This window comes from Glycine max, chromosome 14 (assembly GCF_000004515.6).
Source record: "Glycine max cultivar Williams 82 chromosome 14, Glycine_max_v4.0, whole genome shotgun sequence".
Taxonomy (NCBI): Eukaryota; Viridiplantae; Streptophyta; class Magnoliopsida; order Fabales; family Fabaceae; genus Glycine; species Glycine max.
Window position 1 is genome coordinate 40,728,813 of NC_038250.2, and position 16,736 is coordinate 40,745,548.

The window sequence follows — 16,736 nt, forward strand, 5'->3', positions numbered from 1 at the left end:
GGTTTGTGTGGAATCGATGAGCAAGGACAAAAAGGAATCTTCAAGTGACGCGACAAGGAATCCACGGGGTAGTTCACGATAGGTAAGGGGAGTTTATTATAAAATTTACCATTTTAACACCATAGTTAGGGTTAGGGAACCTAACTATGAGGATATCTGTCTGTCCCTGTTGCATGCTGATTTTTCTTCAAAGAAAATTACGTTTTAACTAATGGGATGCGATATATATATATTGTGATGAATGATATTGTTTTGGTTGTTTGAAATGTGTTGTTTGAAGACCGTGCGTGTGGAAATGATATTGTTGTGTTTGTTTGAATTGTTGTTGATGTTGCTATTGAGGATTTTAATTGATATGTGATGATAATGATAATTATGATGATATTGAATTGAGATGACGTTGTTAATAAAGACCATGTCAACATGAATTTTTATTATTGATGAATATGTGAATATGAAATGAGGTTGTTGTTGTTGTTGATAACGTCATTGAGATGAGATGATATTTATGTTGTGAATGACATGGAAATGGAATGTTGATTGATGTTGGAAATGCATTGGCATGTGCATGTTGTGTATGTTCGTGGGGGGCACTGTGCACTGACCTTCCAGGGTCTTTGGCACTAGCTTTTGGCCACGATCATACGTCGTATGGAGTGTATGTCATGGAGGATAGAGTGCACTGACCTTGTCGGATGGCCCAGACGTGGGTAACTAGCGTGGTTAGAGAATCTAAGCATTTCTGAGGGGATGCTTAGGCGCTTTAATTGGTTCATGGTCTTTGACACTTACTTTTGGCCGTGATCATAGCTCATACGACACAGTAAATAGAGTAACTATGGCCAAGTGTACTTTGTACTAGGGGGCTTGTCACCTGGTAGGGAACACCTTTGGGCTCCCAGACTGATCACCTATGGTAAGGGGGCTGTTCCGTGCACAACCGGGTGGTCTCGACAAACTCAGCACAGTTCCCTAAGTGAGAGTATCGTGTGGACACGCTTAGGCTATTTCCTGAGATTTGGTTGTTGTTGGTACGTACCACATTGCATCTGAGTGTTGAGTCAGGTGCACGCATCATTCTGTGCAGTCTTGATTGGGTCCATGGATGGATGATGAGTAATTGTTGGATGTGAATGATGAATATTGGTTGGATATGAGTGTTGAATAATGATTGTTGTGTATGCTTATCATGTTTGCCTATGTTCCTTGCTAATTGTGGTTATTTGGAATTGGTATTGATTCTTTTATAATAAACTCACCCTTGCAATTTTGTATCGTGTGGTTGATACCTGTGATGATCACGAACCTTGTTCGTGGGAGTAGAATGATAGTGGCAGGGTGTAGGGAGTAAGATTCTGGTGAGGAGCCGCCGAGCCGACGTGATGACGTTGGCGTTATTTTGGGAGAGAGTTATGTTTTGGAATCAACTCCTCCGTAGTTGGTTTTTAAGTTTTATTTTGTTGAGTTAAAGATGTAAAACTGGAATTTTAATTATATATATATATGAACATATTTAATTTTCGTTATGTGTATGACATGTACCGAATTATTGTTTCTATGTAATTATGCATATTCACTTAAGTAATGGCGTGTTGTTGGATGAATTTATGTTGTGACAAAATCACTTCTATTTTCATAATAAAAAATTAAGGGAGTCCTTTTTATAAAAATTGAAATTATCAAATATTAGAGTGTGGATACCGTAGCGACGAGGCGGGTCGTTACATTTAGTGGTATTAGAGCAGGTCGAACCTTTCGGGCAGTGAGTTGTGAGTCTGCTATGTTTTTTTGTGCATTCTCTGGTTGTTTTGTTGAATGCTTGGTGTTGGTTGTTTGCTGATGTTTGATGTTCGTTGTTTGCTATTAGCACTTACTCACTAGTTATGTTCCTACGAGCTATAGAGATTTGATTGTTGTAGTTATATTGAATTTGTTTTTCTGATGTCTGCTATACCATGAATTTCAATGTCGAGTCACGAATTATCAGCCTGGCCACTGTATAATTTGTGAAGGGCAATGGAATGATATGGCAAGCGATCAGAAAATGCAAATGATGGAAAGTGGGTGTTAATGTCTTGAGTCATCAACTCTCAAGAGTAACTGAGTAGGAATTTGTGATGGTTGTGATTGTTGTGTGGTTCTTTGTTTGTGTGTAGGAAAACTTAAGCTTTCTGTGTTTTCCTTAAATAAAGATCTAGTGGTAGAGACCCCTACTAGTGGTTCTGTGTTAACTTCTGATGTGTGTTTGAATTGTCCTGTGGAGATTTCTGGTAGAACATTCTTGATTGATTTGATTTGTTTGCCTTTGAGCCAAATTGATGTTATTCTTGGTATGGACTGGTTATCTTCCAACCATGTCTTGTTGGTCTGTTTTGATAAAAGTGTGGTGTTTGATGATTCTTGAGTGAGTAAGGATATGATGTTTATCTCTGCCAACCAAGTTATGACATCTTTAAAGGAAGATGCTCAAGCATACATGATCTTGTCTAGCCTAGAAGTAGAGACAAAGGTTTCTATGTGTGACCTCCCTGTTGTTAGAGAGTTTCCGGAAGTGTTTCCTGAGGATATATCTGGTCTGCCACCTGAGAGAGAGATAGAGTTTTCCATAGACTTAGTACCTGGTGCTGGACCCATATCCATAGCTCCTTATAGGATGTCTCCTATAGAGTTAGTTGAGCTTAAGAAACAGTTAGAGGAGTTGTTGGATAAGCAGTTTATTAGGCCTAGTGTATCTCCGTGGGGAGCCCCAGTGTTGCTAGTGAAGAAGAAAGATGGAACCATGAGGTTGTGTGTGGATTACCGCCAGTTGAATAAGGTAACGATGAAGAATAAGTACCATTTGCCTAGAATAAATGACCTTATGGACCAGCTAGTAGGAGCTTGTGTGTTTAGCAAGATAGACCTTAGGTTGGGTTATCATCAGATCCGAGTGAAGTTTGAGGATATACCAAAGACTGCTTTTAGGACCCGTTACGGTCACTATAAGTATCTAGTCATGCCCATTGGTGTGACTAATGCTCCATGAGTGTTTATGGACTACCTGAATAAAGTTTTTCACCCTTACCTTGATAGTTTTGTGGTAGTATTTATAGATGATATTTTGGTATACTCCAAGACTAGAGAGGAACATGAAGAACATTTGAGGATTGTGTTGCATACCCTTAAGGACCGACAACTCTATGCTAAGTTGTCCAAGTGTGAGTTCTGGTTAGAGAAATTTAGTTTCCTAGGGCATGTGATATCTCAAGGGGGTAAAGCTGTGGATCCCTCTAAGATAGAAGTTGTTCTTAAGTGGGAGAGTCCTAAGTCTGTTTTTGAGATTAAGAGTTTTCTAGGTTTAGCAGGATATTATCGAAGATTCATAGAAGGTTTCTCCAAGTTGGCTCTACCTTTGACTAAACTGACTCGTAAGGGTCAAGCTTTTGGGTGGGATACCCAATGTGAGCATAGTTTCTAGACCCTTAAGGAAAGATTGGCAACTGCTCCAGTGCTAGTTTTGCCTAACCCGAGATAACCCTTTAAGGTGTATTGTGATGCATCAAAGATGGGTTTAGGCGGAGTGTTGATGCAAAATGGCCAAGTGGTGGCCTATGCTTCTAGACAACTTAAGACTCATAAGAGGAATTGTCCCACCCATGATCTGGAGTTGGCTGCTGTAGTTTTTTCCCTTAAGATTTGGAGACATTATATGTTTGGCTCTAAGTTCGAGGTATTTAGTGATCATAAGAGCCTTAAATACTTGTTTAGTCAGAAGGAGCTGAACATGAGACAAAGGAGATGGTTAGAGTTTCTTAAGGATTATGATTTTGAGCTTAGCTACCATCCCGGTAAAGCCAATGTAGTGGCTGATGCCTTGAGTAGGAAATCTCTACATATGTCTTCCTTGATGGTTAGAGAGATGGATCTCCTAGAACAGTTTAGAGACCTTAGTCTTGCATATGATCTTAGAGGAAGGACATAGGAGTAATTTGAGCATCCATTCTGGTGCTACCAAGATGTATCAAGATTTAAAGATGAGGTTTTGGTGGCCCAACATGAAGAGAGAGGTATCGTGTGGACACGCTTAGGCTATTTCCTGAGATTTGGTTGTCGTTGGTACGTACCACATTGCATCTGAGTGTTGAGTCAGGTGCATGCATCATTCTGTGCAGTCTTGATTGGGTCCATGGATGGATGATGAGTAATTGTTGGATGTGAATGATGAATATTGGTTGGATATGAGTGTTGAATAATGATTGTTGTGTATGCTTATCATGTTTGCCTATGTTCCTTGCTAATTGTGGTTATTTGGAATTGGTATTGGTTCTTTTATAATAAACTCACCCTTGCAATTTTGTATCGTGTAGTTGATACCTGTGATGATCACGAACCTTGTTCGTGGGAGCAGAATGACAGTGGCAGGGTGTAGGGAGTAAGATTCTGGTGAGGAGCCGCCGAGCCGACGTGATGACGTTGGCGTTATTTTGGGATAGAGTTATGTTTTAGAATCAACTCCTCCGTAGTTGGTTTTTAAGTTTTATTTTGTTGAGTTAAAGATGTAAAACTGGAATTTTAATTATATATATATATATATGAACATATTTAATTTTCGTTATGTGTATGACATGTACCGAATTATTGTTTCTATGTAATTATGCATATTCACTTAAGTAATGGCGTGTTGTTGGATGGATTTATGTTGTGACAAAATCACTTCTATTTTCATAATAAAAAATTAAGGGAGTTCTTTTTATAAAAATTGAAATTATCGAATATTAGAGTGTGGATACCATAGCGACAAGGCGGGTCGTTACAGTATTGATGCAGAAGGGTCATCCTCTAGCCTTTATCAACAAAGATCTCTCTCCAAAGCATCAATCCTTGTAAGTTTATGAAAAAGAGTTGTTTGCTAAAGTGTATGCAGTTGGAATATGGCATCACTATTTGGTTGGCAGAGATTTTGTGATTAGTGTAGAAGCAAGCTTCATTGCTTCATGATGATGAATCAAGATTGATTCATGATGATGAATCAAGATTGATTCAAGGTGTTTTGATGATATCAAAGATGATGACCAAAAGCCCATGAGAATGATTTCAAGATTTAGTCAAGAACAATTCAAGAATCAAGAGAAAGATTCAAGAGAAGTTTCAAGTTTCAAGTTTTCAAGAATCAAGAATCAAGAATAATCAATATCAAGATTCAAGACTCAAGATTCAAGAATCAAGAAAAGGCTCAATCAAGATTAGTACAAAAAAGTTTTTCAAAACATTGAGTAGCACATGAAGTTTTCACAAAAGTTTTTACCAAAGAGTTTTTACTCTCTGGTAATCAATTACCAGTTTACTATAATCAATTACCAGTGGCAAGTTTTGTTTTCAAAAAGCTTTCAACTAAATTTACAACATTCCAATCAATTTCAAAATGGTGTAATCGATTACAATATATTGGTAATTGATTACCAGTGTGTTTGAACGTTGAAATTCAAATTCAAATGTGAAGAGTCACATCCTTTCACAAAAATGCTTTGTGTAATCGATTACAATGATTTGGTAATCGATTACCAGTGATAAGTTTTGAACAAAAATCAAAAGATGTAACTCTTCCAATGGTTTTCAAGTTTTTCTAAAGGTTATAACTCCTCTAATGGTTTTCTTGACCAGACATGAAGAGTCTATAAAAGCAAGTCCTTAACTTGCATTTTAAGAACATTGATTACATTCTTTTACAACCTTTGAATCTCTTTGAACATCTTCTTGAACTTCTTCTTCTTCTTCCTTTGCCAAAAGCTTTCTAAAGTTTTCTGGTTTTCCAAAACCTTGAAAACAAAAGTGTGTTATTCATCTTTTTCATTCCCTTCTCCCTTTACCAAAAAGAATTCGCCAAGGACTAACTGCCTGAATTCTTTTTGTGTCTCTCTTCTCCCTTTTCTAAAAGAACGAAGGACTAATCGTCTGAATTCTTTTGTGTCTCCCTTCTCCCTTGTCAAAGAATTCAAAACGACACAATCTGAGAATTCTTTTGATTCTTCCCTTTCCCATAAACAAAAGATTTCAAAGGACTAACCGCCTGAGAATTATTTTGTTTCCCCATTCACAAAGTTTCAAAGGACTAACTGCCTGAGAACTTTGTCTTAACACATTGGAGGGTACATCCTTTGTGGTACAAGTAGATGGTACATCTACTTGGGTTGTTATGACTGAGAACAAGAGAGGGTACATCTCTTGTGGATCAGTTCTAGTGGAGGGTACATCCACTAGGTTGTTCAAAGAGAACAAGGGAGGGTACATCCCTTGTGGATCTTTGCTTGTAAAGGAATTTACAAGGTTGAAAAGAAATCTCATGGACCGCAGGTCGCTTGGGGACTGGATGTAGGCACGGGTTGTTGCCGAACCAGTATAAAACTCTTGTGTGTTGTAAATTTTAATTAGTAAAGGTTCATTAATAATTAATTAGTAAAGGTTAAATTTTAAAAGCCTAAGAAGGGTAAAAGCCTAAGAAGGGTAAATTTTAATTAGTAAAGGTTCATTAATAATTAATTCAACCCCCCCTTCTTAATTATTCTGAGGCCACTTGATCCAACAATTAGGACTGATCATAATAGTCTTAAGTTCTTGTTGCAGTAGAGAATTTCTTTTACGGGGCAACACAGCTAGCTTACTAAACTCATGGGGTATGACTATGAAGCTTGCTACAAGAAAGGAAAAGAAAACACTGTTGCAGATGCTTTATCTAGAGTGTAGGGTTCTGAATTAATGGTGATTGCAGTTTCCATCATTTCCAGTGAGTTGATGGCTGAAATTCAAGGTAGCTGGGAGATGGATCCACATCTATCCGAGCTTATACCTCAATTGCATCAAGGGTTGAAGCCTAAATCTCCATATATGTGGATTGAGGGGCAATTAACCAGAAGGGGTAGAATTGTGGTAGGCCAGGCCAAGGACTTTGTTTTCTCTACGAACGTAGTAGGCAATGAGCCACCAGATGGTGGTGGCGGTGGTCAAACACGAGTCTCTTTTAAAGAAAAGGCTATGGCAAATAGGGAAGCACTACCTCAGCGACCAAAAGTGGACCTATCAAGGAAAAATTGGCCAAAATAGTCTTTGAGGATGATAATCACTTGAAGCCTATTGTTCATATTGATGATTCTGTTTTCAATGGCTTATATGCCCCATGGCAAGATGCGTTGGTGGTTAAATTGCTTGGGAAGAATATTGGTTTCCAGGCGATAAAGGATTGTTTGACACGCATTTGGAAACTTGTAGCAGGATTTGATATTCTTGACATTGGCAACCATTTCTACATGGTCAAGTTTGATACTACTGAGGATAGGCAAAAGGTGATTGATGGAGGACCCTGGATGATTTTTTATCATTACCTAACAGTTCAAACATGGACGCCGGACTTCATTTCACCCACGACCAAGATTGATAAAACTATGGTATGGGTTTGCTTTCCAGGTTTGAATTTGATTTATTATGATGAAAGTATTTTGTTGGCTTTGGCTAGGGCTATTGGTACCCTTATCAAGGTTGATTCAAACACCTTAGATGTTAGAAGGGAACGTTTTGCAAGAATTTATGTCCAGATTGATTTAAATAAACCTGTGGTGGGTAAGGTTGGTTTGAAGGGATACTGGTATAAGGTAGAATATGAGGGTTTGCACAGAATTTGTTCTTCATGTGGATGCTATGGGCATTTGGCTAGGGAATGTCCAACACTAGCCAAAACTCCTATGATGGTTCCCAATCTTACGACGGCAGATGATCAGAAGAATTTGAGTGCTCCGGCGACATTTAATGGCCTAAAAATTCCTGCGTCAGTTACGCATGCAAATGATTGTGGCAATAATGGGACGGTTGCACAAGTTAATGCAATTATTAGCAAAGATGTTGCCAATAATGAAGAGGATGTTTTGCATGGGGAGTGGCTCGTAGTTAAGCGCAAACCCCATAACAAAACCAACAAGAATCAAGCCAAGGGGAATAAAGATGGGAATCCTAAAAATCAGTGCCAATCTCATCTAAATGAGAAGAAAGAGAAGATTAATCCGATCACTTTAAATGCTCATGATACTGCAAGTGGGGCCCATAAAGATGTTGCACCAACAATAGTGGAGAGATCATCCAATGGGAAACAAAAGAATAAAAGAGTAAGAAGGGATACAGTTACAATCCCAAGAGTCAGGCAAGACCCAAGGAAGCAGATCATAATTGAGAAGAATATTATCAATAAACCCAAACCAATCAATGGGGAACACGTGGGCCCTTCCAACCACCCATCAGGACAAGTGATATATAATGCGGGCTATGGAATCAAATCGACTGTCCCTATGCAAGCTTTATCACCAAACAGATTTATCATTCTGAATGATGAGGAACCAGTTGCCCAATATATTGACATCACTGCAGTTGACTCACAAGAGCATGTGGGCCAACATGATATGGTTCTAGAGACACCTCTTGAGGGTCAACCCACTGCAACATAGCCCTTGTAGCTTATGGGCCTCTCGTTTTTATTGCCTTTTCTTATGGATTTATTCTTTGATTTTTCAATCATTTCATGGAATGTCCGTGGGGCCTTAGGGCAAAGTACGAGGCGCCATCTTAGGGATGTTATTTCTCAACACCATCCCTCTCTCTTTCTCTTGTATGAGACTCATGGTTTGTTCGTGAAGGTAGAAGCTTTTTGGAAGAATTTGGGTTATAAGCCTTTATTTCTTCAGGAAGCTAATGGCCATTCTGGTGGCATTTGGATTCTCTCCTGTGTTAATGATATCACAGTTTCTCTTACTGACTCCATTCACCAAGCTATTTCTTTCTCCATACAAAAAAGAAATGTTGCTCGACATTGTTCAGCGATCTATGCTTCTCCTACTCCATCCAATCGCAATTTCTTATGAGACTATTTGAGTGACTTGCGAAACCAAATTTCAGGGCCATGGTTATTGCTAGGTGATTTTAATGAAATTCTAAACCCCAATGAAGTCTTTAGAGGTAATTTCAGTTCTAGCAGGGCATACTTATTGGCTAATATGATGTCGGCGTGTGGTGTTATGGATTTGGATTCAGTTGGTGGTTGGTTTACTTGGAGGAAAAATGTTCAATCTAGTGGTCATGTCCGTAAAAAACTTGATAGATGTATGGATGATTCTGAGTGGCAAGTTTTGTTTCGGCATGCTCTTTTGGAGGTGCTCCCTATGCATAATTCATATCACAATCCCTTACTGCTTAGCTGTTTGAAGTCTAGGAGCAAGAGAGTTAAATCTTTCCACTTTCAGGCTACTTGGCTCTCTCATCCAGAGTATCCTAATTTGGTTACTAACACTTGGAATTCCACCCAGGGAAATGTTTATAATAAACTTCATAAGGTCCAAGTTGAATCAACCAAATTCAATGAAAAGGTATTTGGCAATATTTTTAAGAGAAAGAGGCATCTTGATGCAAGAATTAAGGGAGTCCATAAGCAGCTTGATATATTTCCATATTCAGACCTCATCATTCTAGAAAGGAAACTTCAGGCACTTTATAACCAAGTCCTTCACCAAGAGGAGGTTCTATGGTTCCAGAAGTCCAGAGAGCAATGGATTAAATTTGGAAATAAAAACACCAAATTTTTCCATACTCAGACCATCATAAGAAGGAGGAGGAACAAGATTTCAGGAATTAATATTGATGGAATTTGGTGCACAAATGACGAAGTTATAAAGAGAGAGGTTCTGAGTTTTTTTAGAAATTTATTCCAATCCTCTAACTTTTGCCAGCCTGAGTGTCTACAGTTACATCATATTCCTCAGGTAGACCAAGACCTTTATAATTCTTTGATTCAAAATGTCTCTATGGAGGATGTTAAGAATGTTATGTTCTCTATGAACTCTTATGAAGCTCCTGGAGTGGATGGCTTTCAACTAGTTTTTTACAAGAATTTTTGGAATGTTGTTGCTAATGATGTGTGGGAGATGGTTTCTATGGCTTTTTCTTCTGGGACTTTCAATCCTGCCCTAGCAAAAACTCTCATTGTTCCTATTCCAAAAATTGATTCTCCTCTATCATTTAAGGACTTCAGACCCATAAGTCTATGCAATGTTCTTTTCAAGACAATTTCCAAGGTTTTGGTGAATAGGATTCAGCCTCATTTGGACAAGATCATTGGTCCACTTCAGAGTAGTTTTATCCCCAAGAGAGGTACGTCTGATAATGCTTTAATCACCCAGGAGATTGTTCATCATTTTCATAAGAAAAAGAAGGGGAAAAAAGGATATGTCATGTTTAAAATTGATTTTAAAAAAGCCTATGACAGGGTTGATTGGAATTTCCTTAGGCTTACTCTTATTGATTTTGGCTTCCCTTCTCAAATTGTCAATCTCATCATGAACTGTATCACTTCAACAACTTTGACCCTCAAATGGAATAGTGAGAAGTTGGAATCCTTTGCTCCTAAAAGAGGTCTTAGACAAGGTGACCCAATGTCTCCTTATCTTTTTGTTTTGTGTATGGAGAAGCTCTCTCTTCTTATACAACAAAAAGTTGATGAACAACTCTGGCTGCCTGTGAAAGTGGATAGAAATGGGCCATCTATTTCCCATCTTTTCTTTGCTGATGATTGCCTTTTGTTTACTGAGGCAAAATCATCTCAAGTCCAATTGACTAAAGAAGTCTTTGATATCTTTTGTAAAGCTTCTGGGCTAAAAGTTAATCTCCAAAAATCAAGATTTATGACATCCAATAATATTTCTCATGTGAAGATTCAGAAATTTGCCTCAATTTCACTCTTCCAGCATACTAGACAAATTGGCAACTATCTGGGCTTCCCCATGCTTCAAGGACGAACTAGAAATAGAGATTTCAATTTTATTCTTGAAAGGATCAATTCAAGACTGGCAGGTTGGAAAATGAAACTCTTGAATAGAGCTGGTAGAGTGACCCTGGCTCAATTTGTACTTTCATCCATGCCTATTTTCACCATGCAAAATCTATGGGTACCAGAAGGGATATGTGACAAAATTGATTCCACTATTTGTCGTTTTATTTGGGGACAAAATCACTATCATTGGGTGAACTGGGAAACCATCTCCCTGCCAAAAGCTCTTGGGGGCCTCAATATTAGACCTTCCAGACATGTAAATATATCTCTTCTAGGCAAGCACGCATGGGATTTTTTACATGAGAAGCAAAAAATTTGGGTTCAAATGCTGGAATCCAAGTACTTGCGTCAAGGGGAATCTTTACTTCAGGCCTCAACTCTTGATGGAGCATCATATACCTGGAACTCTATTGTCAAAGCCACTAACCATCTTCATTTGGGATTCCAGTATCGTCTAGGGAGGGGTGATATTTCTTTGTGGTATGACAAATGGCTCACCGATGATTACCTTTGCCATCTTGTCCCCTTCGTGAATATCCAAGATACTCAATTAAAGGCGCAGGATATTTTCCAGGATGGTATTTGGCATTTTGAAAAATTATCCACACCATTACCAATGGAAACCAAGAAAGAAATTCAAATTTACATCCTTAATGACAATATGGAGGATGTCATTGTTTGGGGCCCTTCAGGAGACGAAATATTTACTGCTACTACAGCCTTCAAATGGCTTATTGCCGTAAATTCATTACCTACTAGTCAATTTGGAAATTGGTCCTGGATCTGGAAATTGCAAATACTGGAAAATATTAAACACTTCTTTTGGCTTACCTTCCATGGTAGCCTTCCTACTAATGATTTTCGCGTCTTTAGACACTTGGCTGTGGTTTCCTCTTGTAACAGGTGCATGCATGGATAGGAGACAATTTTACACTTACTTTGTGACTGCCATTACTCTCGCCAGGTGTGGCAATTTCTTCATCTAGACCATGATTCAAATTTCTACGTTGCAAATTGTGTGGATTGGATCGTGAACAACATCAACAGCGTTAGAGGAATCCTCTTTGCAGTGACATGTTGGACAATTTGGAAGAGTAGAAATTCTCTTATTTTCCAGAACAAGCGATGGACAACATGGCAGATTATTAATCAAGTTAACATTTTGTCCAATGATGTCATCAACACCTTGCAACAACCAACACAACCAAGGATGGGCAGGAATGTTAGTTGGGACCCACCAACTTTCCCTTTTGTTAAGCTTAACACCGACGGAAGCTCTATAGGTAATCCAGGAGACTCAGGATATGGAGGAATCATTAGAGACCTTGCTGGAAATATGCTTACAGCTTTCTCTGGGGAGTGCGGCACTACATCTAGTCTCAAAGCAAAGCTTTTAGCCATTTATTATGGTCTCCGTACTGCTTGGAATAATGGTTATACACATGTTCTTTGTGAGTCAGATTCAACACTCGCTTTACATCTCATCTAGAACGAAGTTAATGAGTACCATCCATACTCTCCTCTGGTTCAGCTTATCCATCATCTTTTGGCTTTGACATGGATAGTTTCTTTCAAGCATACTCTGCGGGAAGAAAATGCTTATGCTGACTGGCTTGCTAAATATGGGGCAACGCATGCAGAGTCATACAAAATATGGAATGTTTGTCCATCTCAGTTATCAACTCTTGTTATGACTGACAAAATGGGAGCAGTTCATTTTAGGGTTTGATTGTTGTTTTATTTTCTTTCTTTCTGTCTTGTTTCAGCTTTCCCATGTATAAAAAATTATGAAATGGTCTAACTCGGTTGAGCATGAAGCGTTAATTAATATAAATTTTCACACTTTCTTCAATTCCAAAGGATAAACAAAAGGTGTTTTATAAAATTAATTAAATAAATATATCTTTAAATATACCCCCTGGCAAAAAAGTTAGTAAAGTGCAATTTTCGTATATTTGGTTGTCAACTGCAAAAAATAAAAAACCTAAAGAACTCGTATTTTTTCTAATTGGTCCTTGGTAGAAAGACACCACTCCTTGGACTCGTAAGTAAAGTTGTCGAAATCGAGGCCAGTGAAACGCACACTTATTCTTCCTCTCTATCCCTCTTTCCTGTTTACCGTTTCGTTTGTTTCTGCGGAAAATGGGAGGTGAAGAAAATGTAAAGCATCTTGAAGATTGTTCTGTTTCCAAGTGGGTGTCTCTTCTTCTTTATTTCTGTTTTTTGAAGTGATAGTTTTTCCGTTAAATATTTCCCTGAATTCATAACATGATTAACCCATCTCATCTAATTGTCGGATTCATAGAAACCCAGTATAAGATTAAATTGTTGAAGCCTTTGTTGCACACCCCATTAAATAAAGAATTCGAATTTAATTTCAGAACTAGTAATTAGCCTTGAAATTTTAAGGGACTCGCTGTGGAAATTAGGGATCCTATTTTGCTCCCTTGTAATGGGTCCATGGTGAAGGGATAGTTTATTTGGATTAGCCAATAAACATGTTCTAACAGTTCCAACGCAATTGGTTTGTTACGCGAAAAAAATTGTTTCCTTAAAGTCCTGAATCTACTGTTGGTTATGACAATGTCAATAGAAAACTCCTTTGTTGTGTTACTTAGTTGTTAAAAAGGTCACTAATTATGTGTTTTGGTTTAATTATTCCTCCCACTTTTGGAACACAAGGCAGAGCAAGTTTTTTCCCAAGTATAGATATTGTTAGTTTTCCTAAGTGCCTATATGTTATTGAGTTGTCAAATATTTATTCTTGAAGATAAATGGTTTTGGCAGTTCAGTAAGTATAACTACAATGCAGCAGACAGTGAATGTCTGACGATTCATGAAGGTGTTGGGACACTGGAACACAGGATAATAAGAATGTTGAGTAGACTATATGCTCCAATAAATTTTAGAGTAAACCCTCCAGTTGATCATCCCAAGGTCCATGATTCAGTGATTCACCATATGAATCCTCCAAAAATTTATTCCACTTTAGTCTTCCAAAAATTTCATGATGTTTTAAATCTTTGAAGGAACAATTTAACATTAAAAGAAAATCTGGAGAACGAATGTGGTGATGTGTGTAAGTGAAACTTTAGAGGATTAACTTGAGGGTTTACTCAAATTACTTTACTGTATTGGCATTCAGATAGGGGCTTATCATGATGTTCATGATCATGGGTACTCCTCTGGTATGGCATGACATGTTGCAGTGACACTTTAGTTCCCTCACTTCTTTTCCTCTTTACCCCACTTTGTATATCATCTGCTTTATGATTATTTGCTTTTCTTATAAGCAGTTGTGAATTGGGGTAAGTTTGGTGTCCTTCTAAATGGTTTGTTTTGCTATAGTCTGGAAATCTGCAAGGGGGTCCTGATTTCCTTAATATGTTTGTCTTTTCCACAATGCCTTTTGTTAATTTTGGTTGAAATCTTACTGAACAAGGAAAGTTTGCAGTGCATTGGGCACTTGGGTATTCTCAGTTGCAGGAGCTTTGCTGGCTATTCCAGTGGGGATAAAGCGCAAATCTCTGGCACCCCTTGTATTTTTTGGCACCACTGGTACTATGTTGGATATTATTATGGGAATTAGTGCTTGCGAAAGGGAACATGCAGAGCGCCAAATGAAGTTACTTGAAGCGCAAAATGCTGCTGCCGAGACTTCTTTGGGTGAAACAGAAATTGATTCATAAACTGCTATGTTGAAGTTGTCAGCATTGTCAAATTTATTTGGTCATGATTGTAACAAACTAAATGCACTTTTTCTGGTAGCCTAAGGTCAAATGTTCTTCTAATTGATGCTTTTTCGTTGGCCTTTTTTTTCTGGTTTTTCTTCCAGCAGTGTAGACCAAAGAAGGCGGGTATGAAGCATTTCTATGTTAATTTATTACTATAAGGATTGCAGGGATGTTTGGTTACATTATGTTTCCAATATAATGGTAATTGAAAAACGCCCTTGTTGGGATATAGCTACAACACCCGAAAGGGTTCTTATTTTTGGAGCAAATTGTGTATCGAATAATTGGAGCACTGTACCCATTTTTACAAGGAAGCTGATCTCTTGTTTTTTATCTCACATTTTTACCTTGCTCATGAGGCACTGTCACAATTTTGTTCGCTATAATGTAACACTGTATACACATGCAATTTCTGCCAGACTTAGCATGTTTTTAGATTCGTATTAATTACTCACGTTTGACCTCAAATTCACATCAAAATCACACAATAACGTAGAAGTTATTCTTAACAGCTTGGATGCTCAACTTTTACGTTGATTCCTGCTAACAAACACGTTAATGTCTGTTTAGATCATGTTGAACTATTCAAAAATAAGTTTACCGTGTTTTGGATGACATTAAAAATACACATATAGTAATATTTTCACATCCGACCAATATAAAATGTAGAAGTTACATAGAATAGTTTTTATTTGTTGAATCCATGAAATGTGTAACTAAACATGAATGTTGAAATCAAGGAATCTAGCTCACTTGGTTGAGCAGGGTGTGTAAGCTACTCTAAATCTCTTTGTATATTTCTGACTCTTACAGATAAAAAGAACACGCATGATGAAATACTAGTTAACCTAATTTTAGGTAAATGTTCACATTATTCTTACCAAATATAATAGAACCTCTACCTAAGATTACTCCTCCAATGTCTTCTCCAAAATTTAGTAGAACCTCTTCCTACGATTACTCCTCCTATCTCTTTTCCTTGCACGACGATGAGGATATCTACAAAAGTAATCCAACACTTAGAGGTAAGAGACAAGTATTGAGATTAAGGTTTGAATTCAAATTAGAGTATTCAGTGTTCCTTAGAAGGGATCTCTAGGTCCATAGGCATAGTAATAGGATATAAGTATCATTAATGGTAGCAAGGATCAAAGAAATGAAGTTTGCTGCAAGAAGGATGCTCAGTTGAGTAGATACCCCTGAGCTTTGAATCAACCTGAAAGAGCTTATAGTACATTAACTCTTGAATGAATACTCTAATCTACTTACCAAGCACCCCTCTGGGTTAGCCAAAACAATCACAATGCATTTAATGCACCACATGCTTCTATGAAAAAAAATACTAGCCTTGCTTAGATGTGTAGCCTGAGATGTAGATAATTTTGAAATGCATTGAAAACATTCTTTACAATGCAGGTTTTGTTGAAAAGCTTAGTATCAGTTTATATTGTTTTTTCCTTCTATAAATAGAAGACTTGACAATAGTGGTGATCCAGAAATTTTTGTTAGTTGGGACAAGAAATGATTTATAATATTTTTTTTTATAAATGATCATTTTGGTCCCTAAATGTATAAATTGGTAACAATTTAGTCCTAAAAGAATAAAAACTTTAATTTAGTCCTTAAATATGTAAAAAGTGTGACATTGGCATCCTATCATTAAGTTTTGTGAGACTATTTTGTCGTTAAGTTGTAATGTTCAAGTGTTAATTTGATATTAAGTTGTATTTTTTGATGATCAATTTAACATCAATTATTATTACAGGATATAATTGTCACACTTTTTAGATGTTTATGGACTAAATCAGAATTTTTTTTCTTTCATACACTAAATTGTCACTTGTTTACACATCTTGGGACCAAAATGATCATTTATCCAATATTTTCACAAAATAAGAATATCACACGCTTCTATAAAATACATAGTGTCATGACAAAAGAAATTCAAAATATTGAAAAAAAAGAATCCAAAATACTTAAGTTTCTACAAATTACAATTGTCCTCTATGCATTTTCATACTTCAAAAAATTAAAAGGATAAAGAAGTAAAACTAGTATCAATTTATTCTATTTTTTTAAAATTTCTTATATTTATTTTCCATTCATCTTAAAAAAACATTTTATGGGGACAATACTTATATTTTTATGGGGGAAAATATTCT

The 16,736-nt window shown here is 37.2% G+C and overlaps 2 protein-coding genes across 2 annotated transcripts; both read left to right on the top strand.

The window, feature by feature from the left end:
* The first annotated feature begins 6,732 nt into the window (after positions 1–6,732).
* Positions 6,733–8,465, top strand: LOC100815254 (uncharacterized). The gene is made up of 2 exons (XM_006596782.1): positions 6,733–7,011; positions 7,104–8,465. The coding sequence occupies exons 1-2, from the start codon at positions 6,733–6,735 to the stop codon at positions 8,463–8,465; spliced, it is 1,641 nt and encodes a 546-aa protein (XP_006596845.1).
* A 4,451-nt stretch (positions 8,466–12,916) lies between these two features.
* On the top strand, positions 12,917–14,909 carry LOC100527306 (uncharacterized). The gene is made up of 2 exons (NM_001250968.3): positions 12,917–13,032; positions 14,295–14,909. The coding sequence occupies exons 1-2, from the start codon at positions 12,983–12,985 to the stop codon at positions 14,527–14,529; spliced, it is 285 nt and encodes a 94-aa protein (NP_001237897.2). The 5' UTR covers positions 12,917–12,982; the 3' UTR covers positions 14,530–14,909.
* Positions 14,910–16,736: the final 1,827 nt, after the last annotated feature.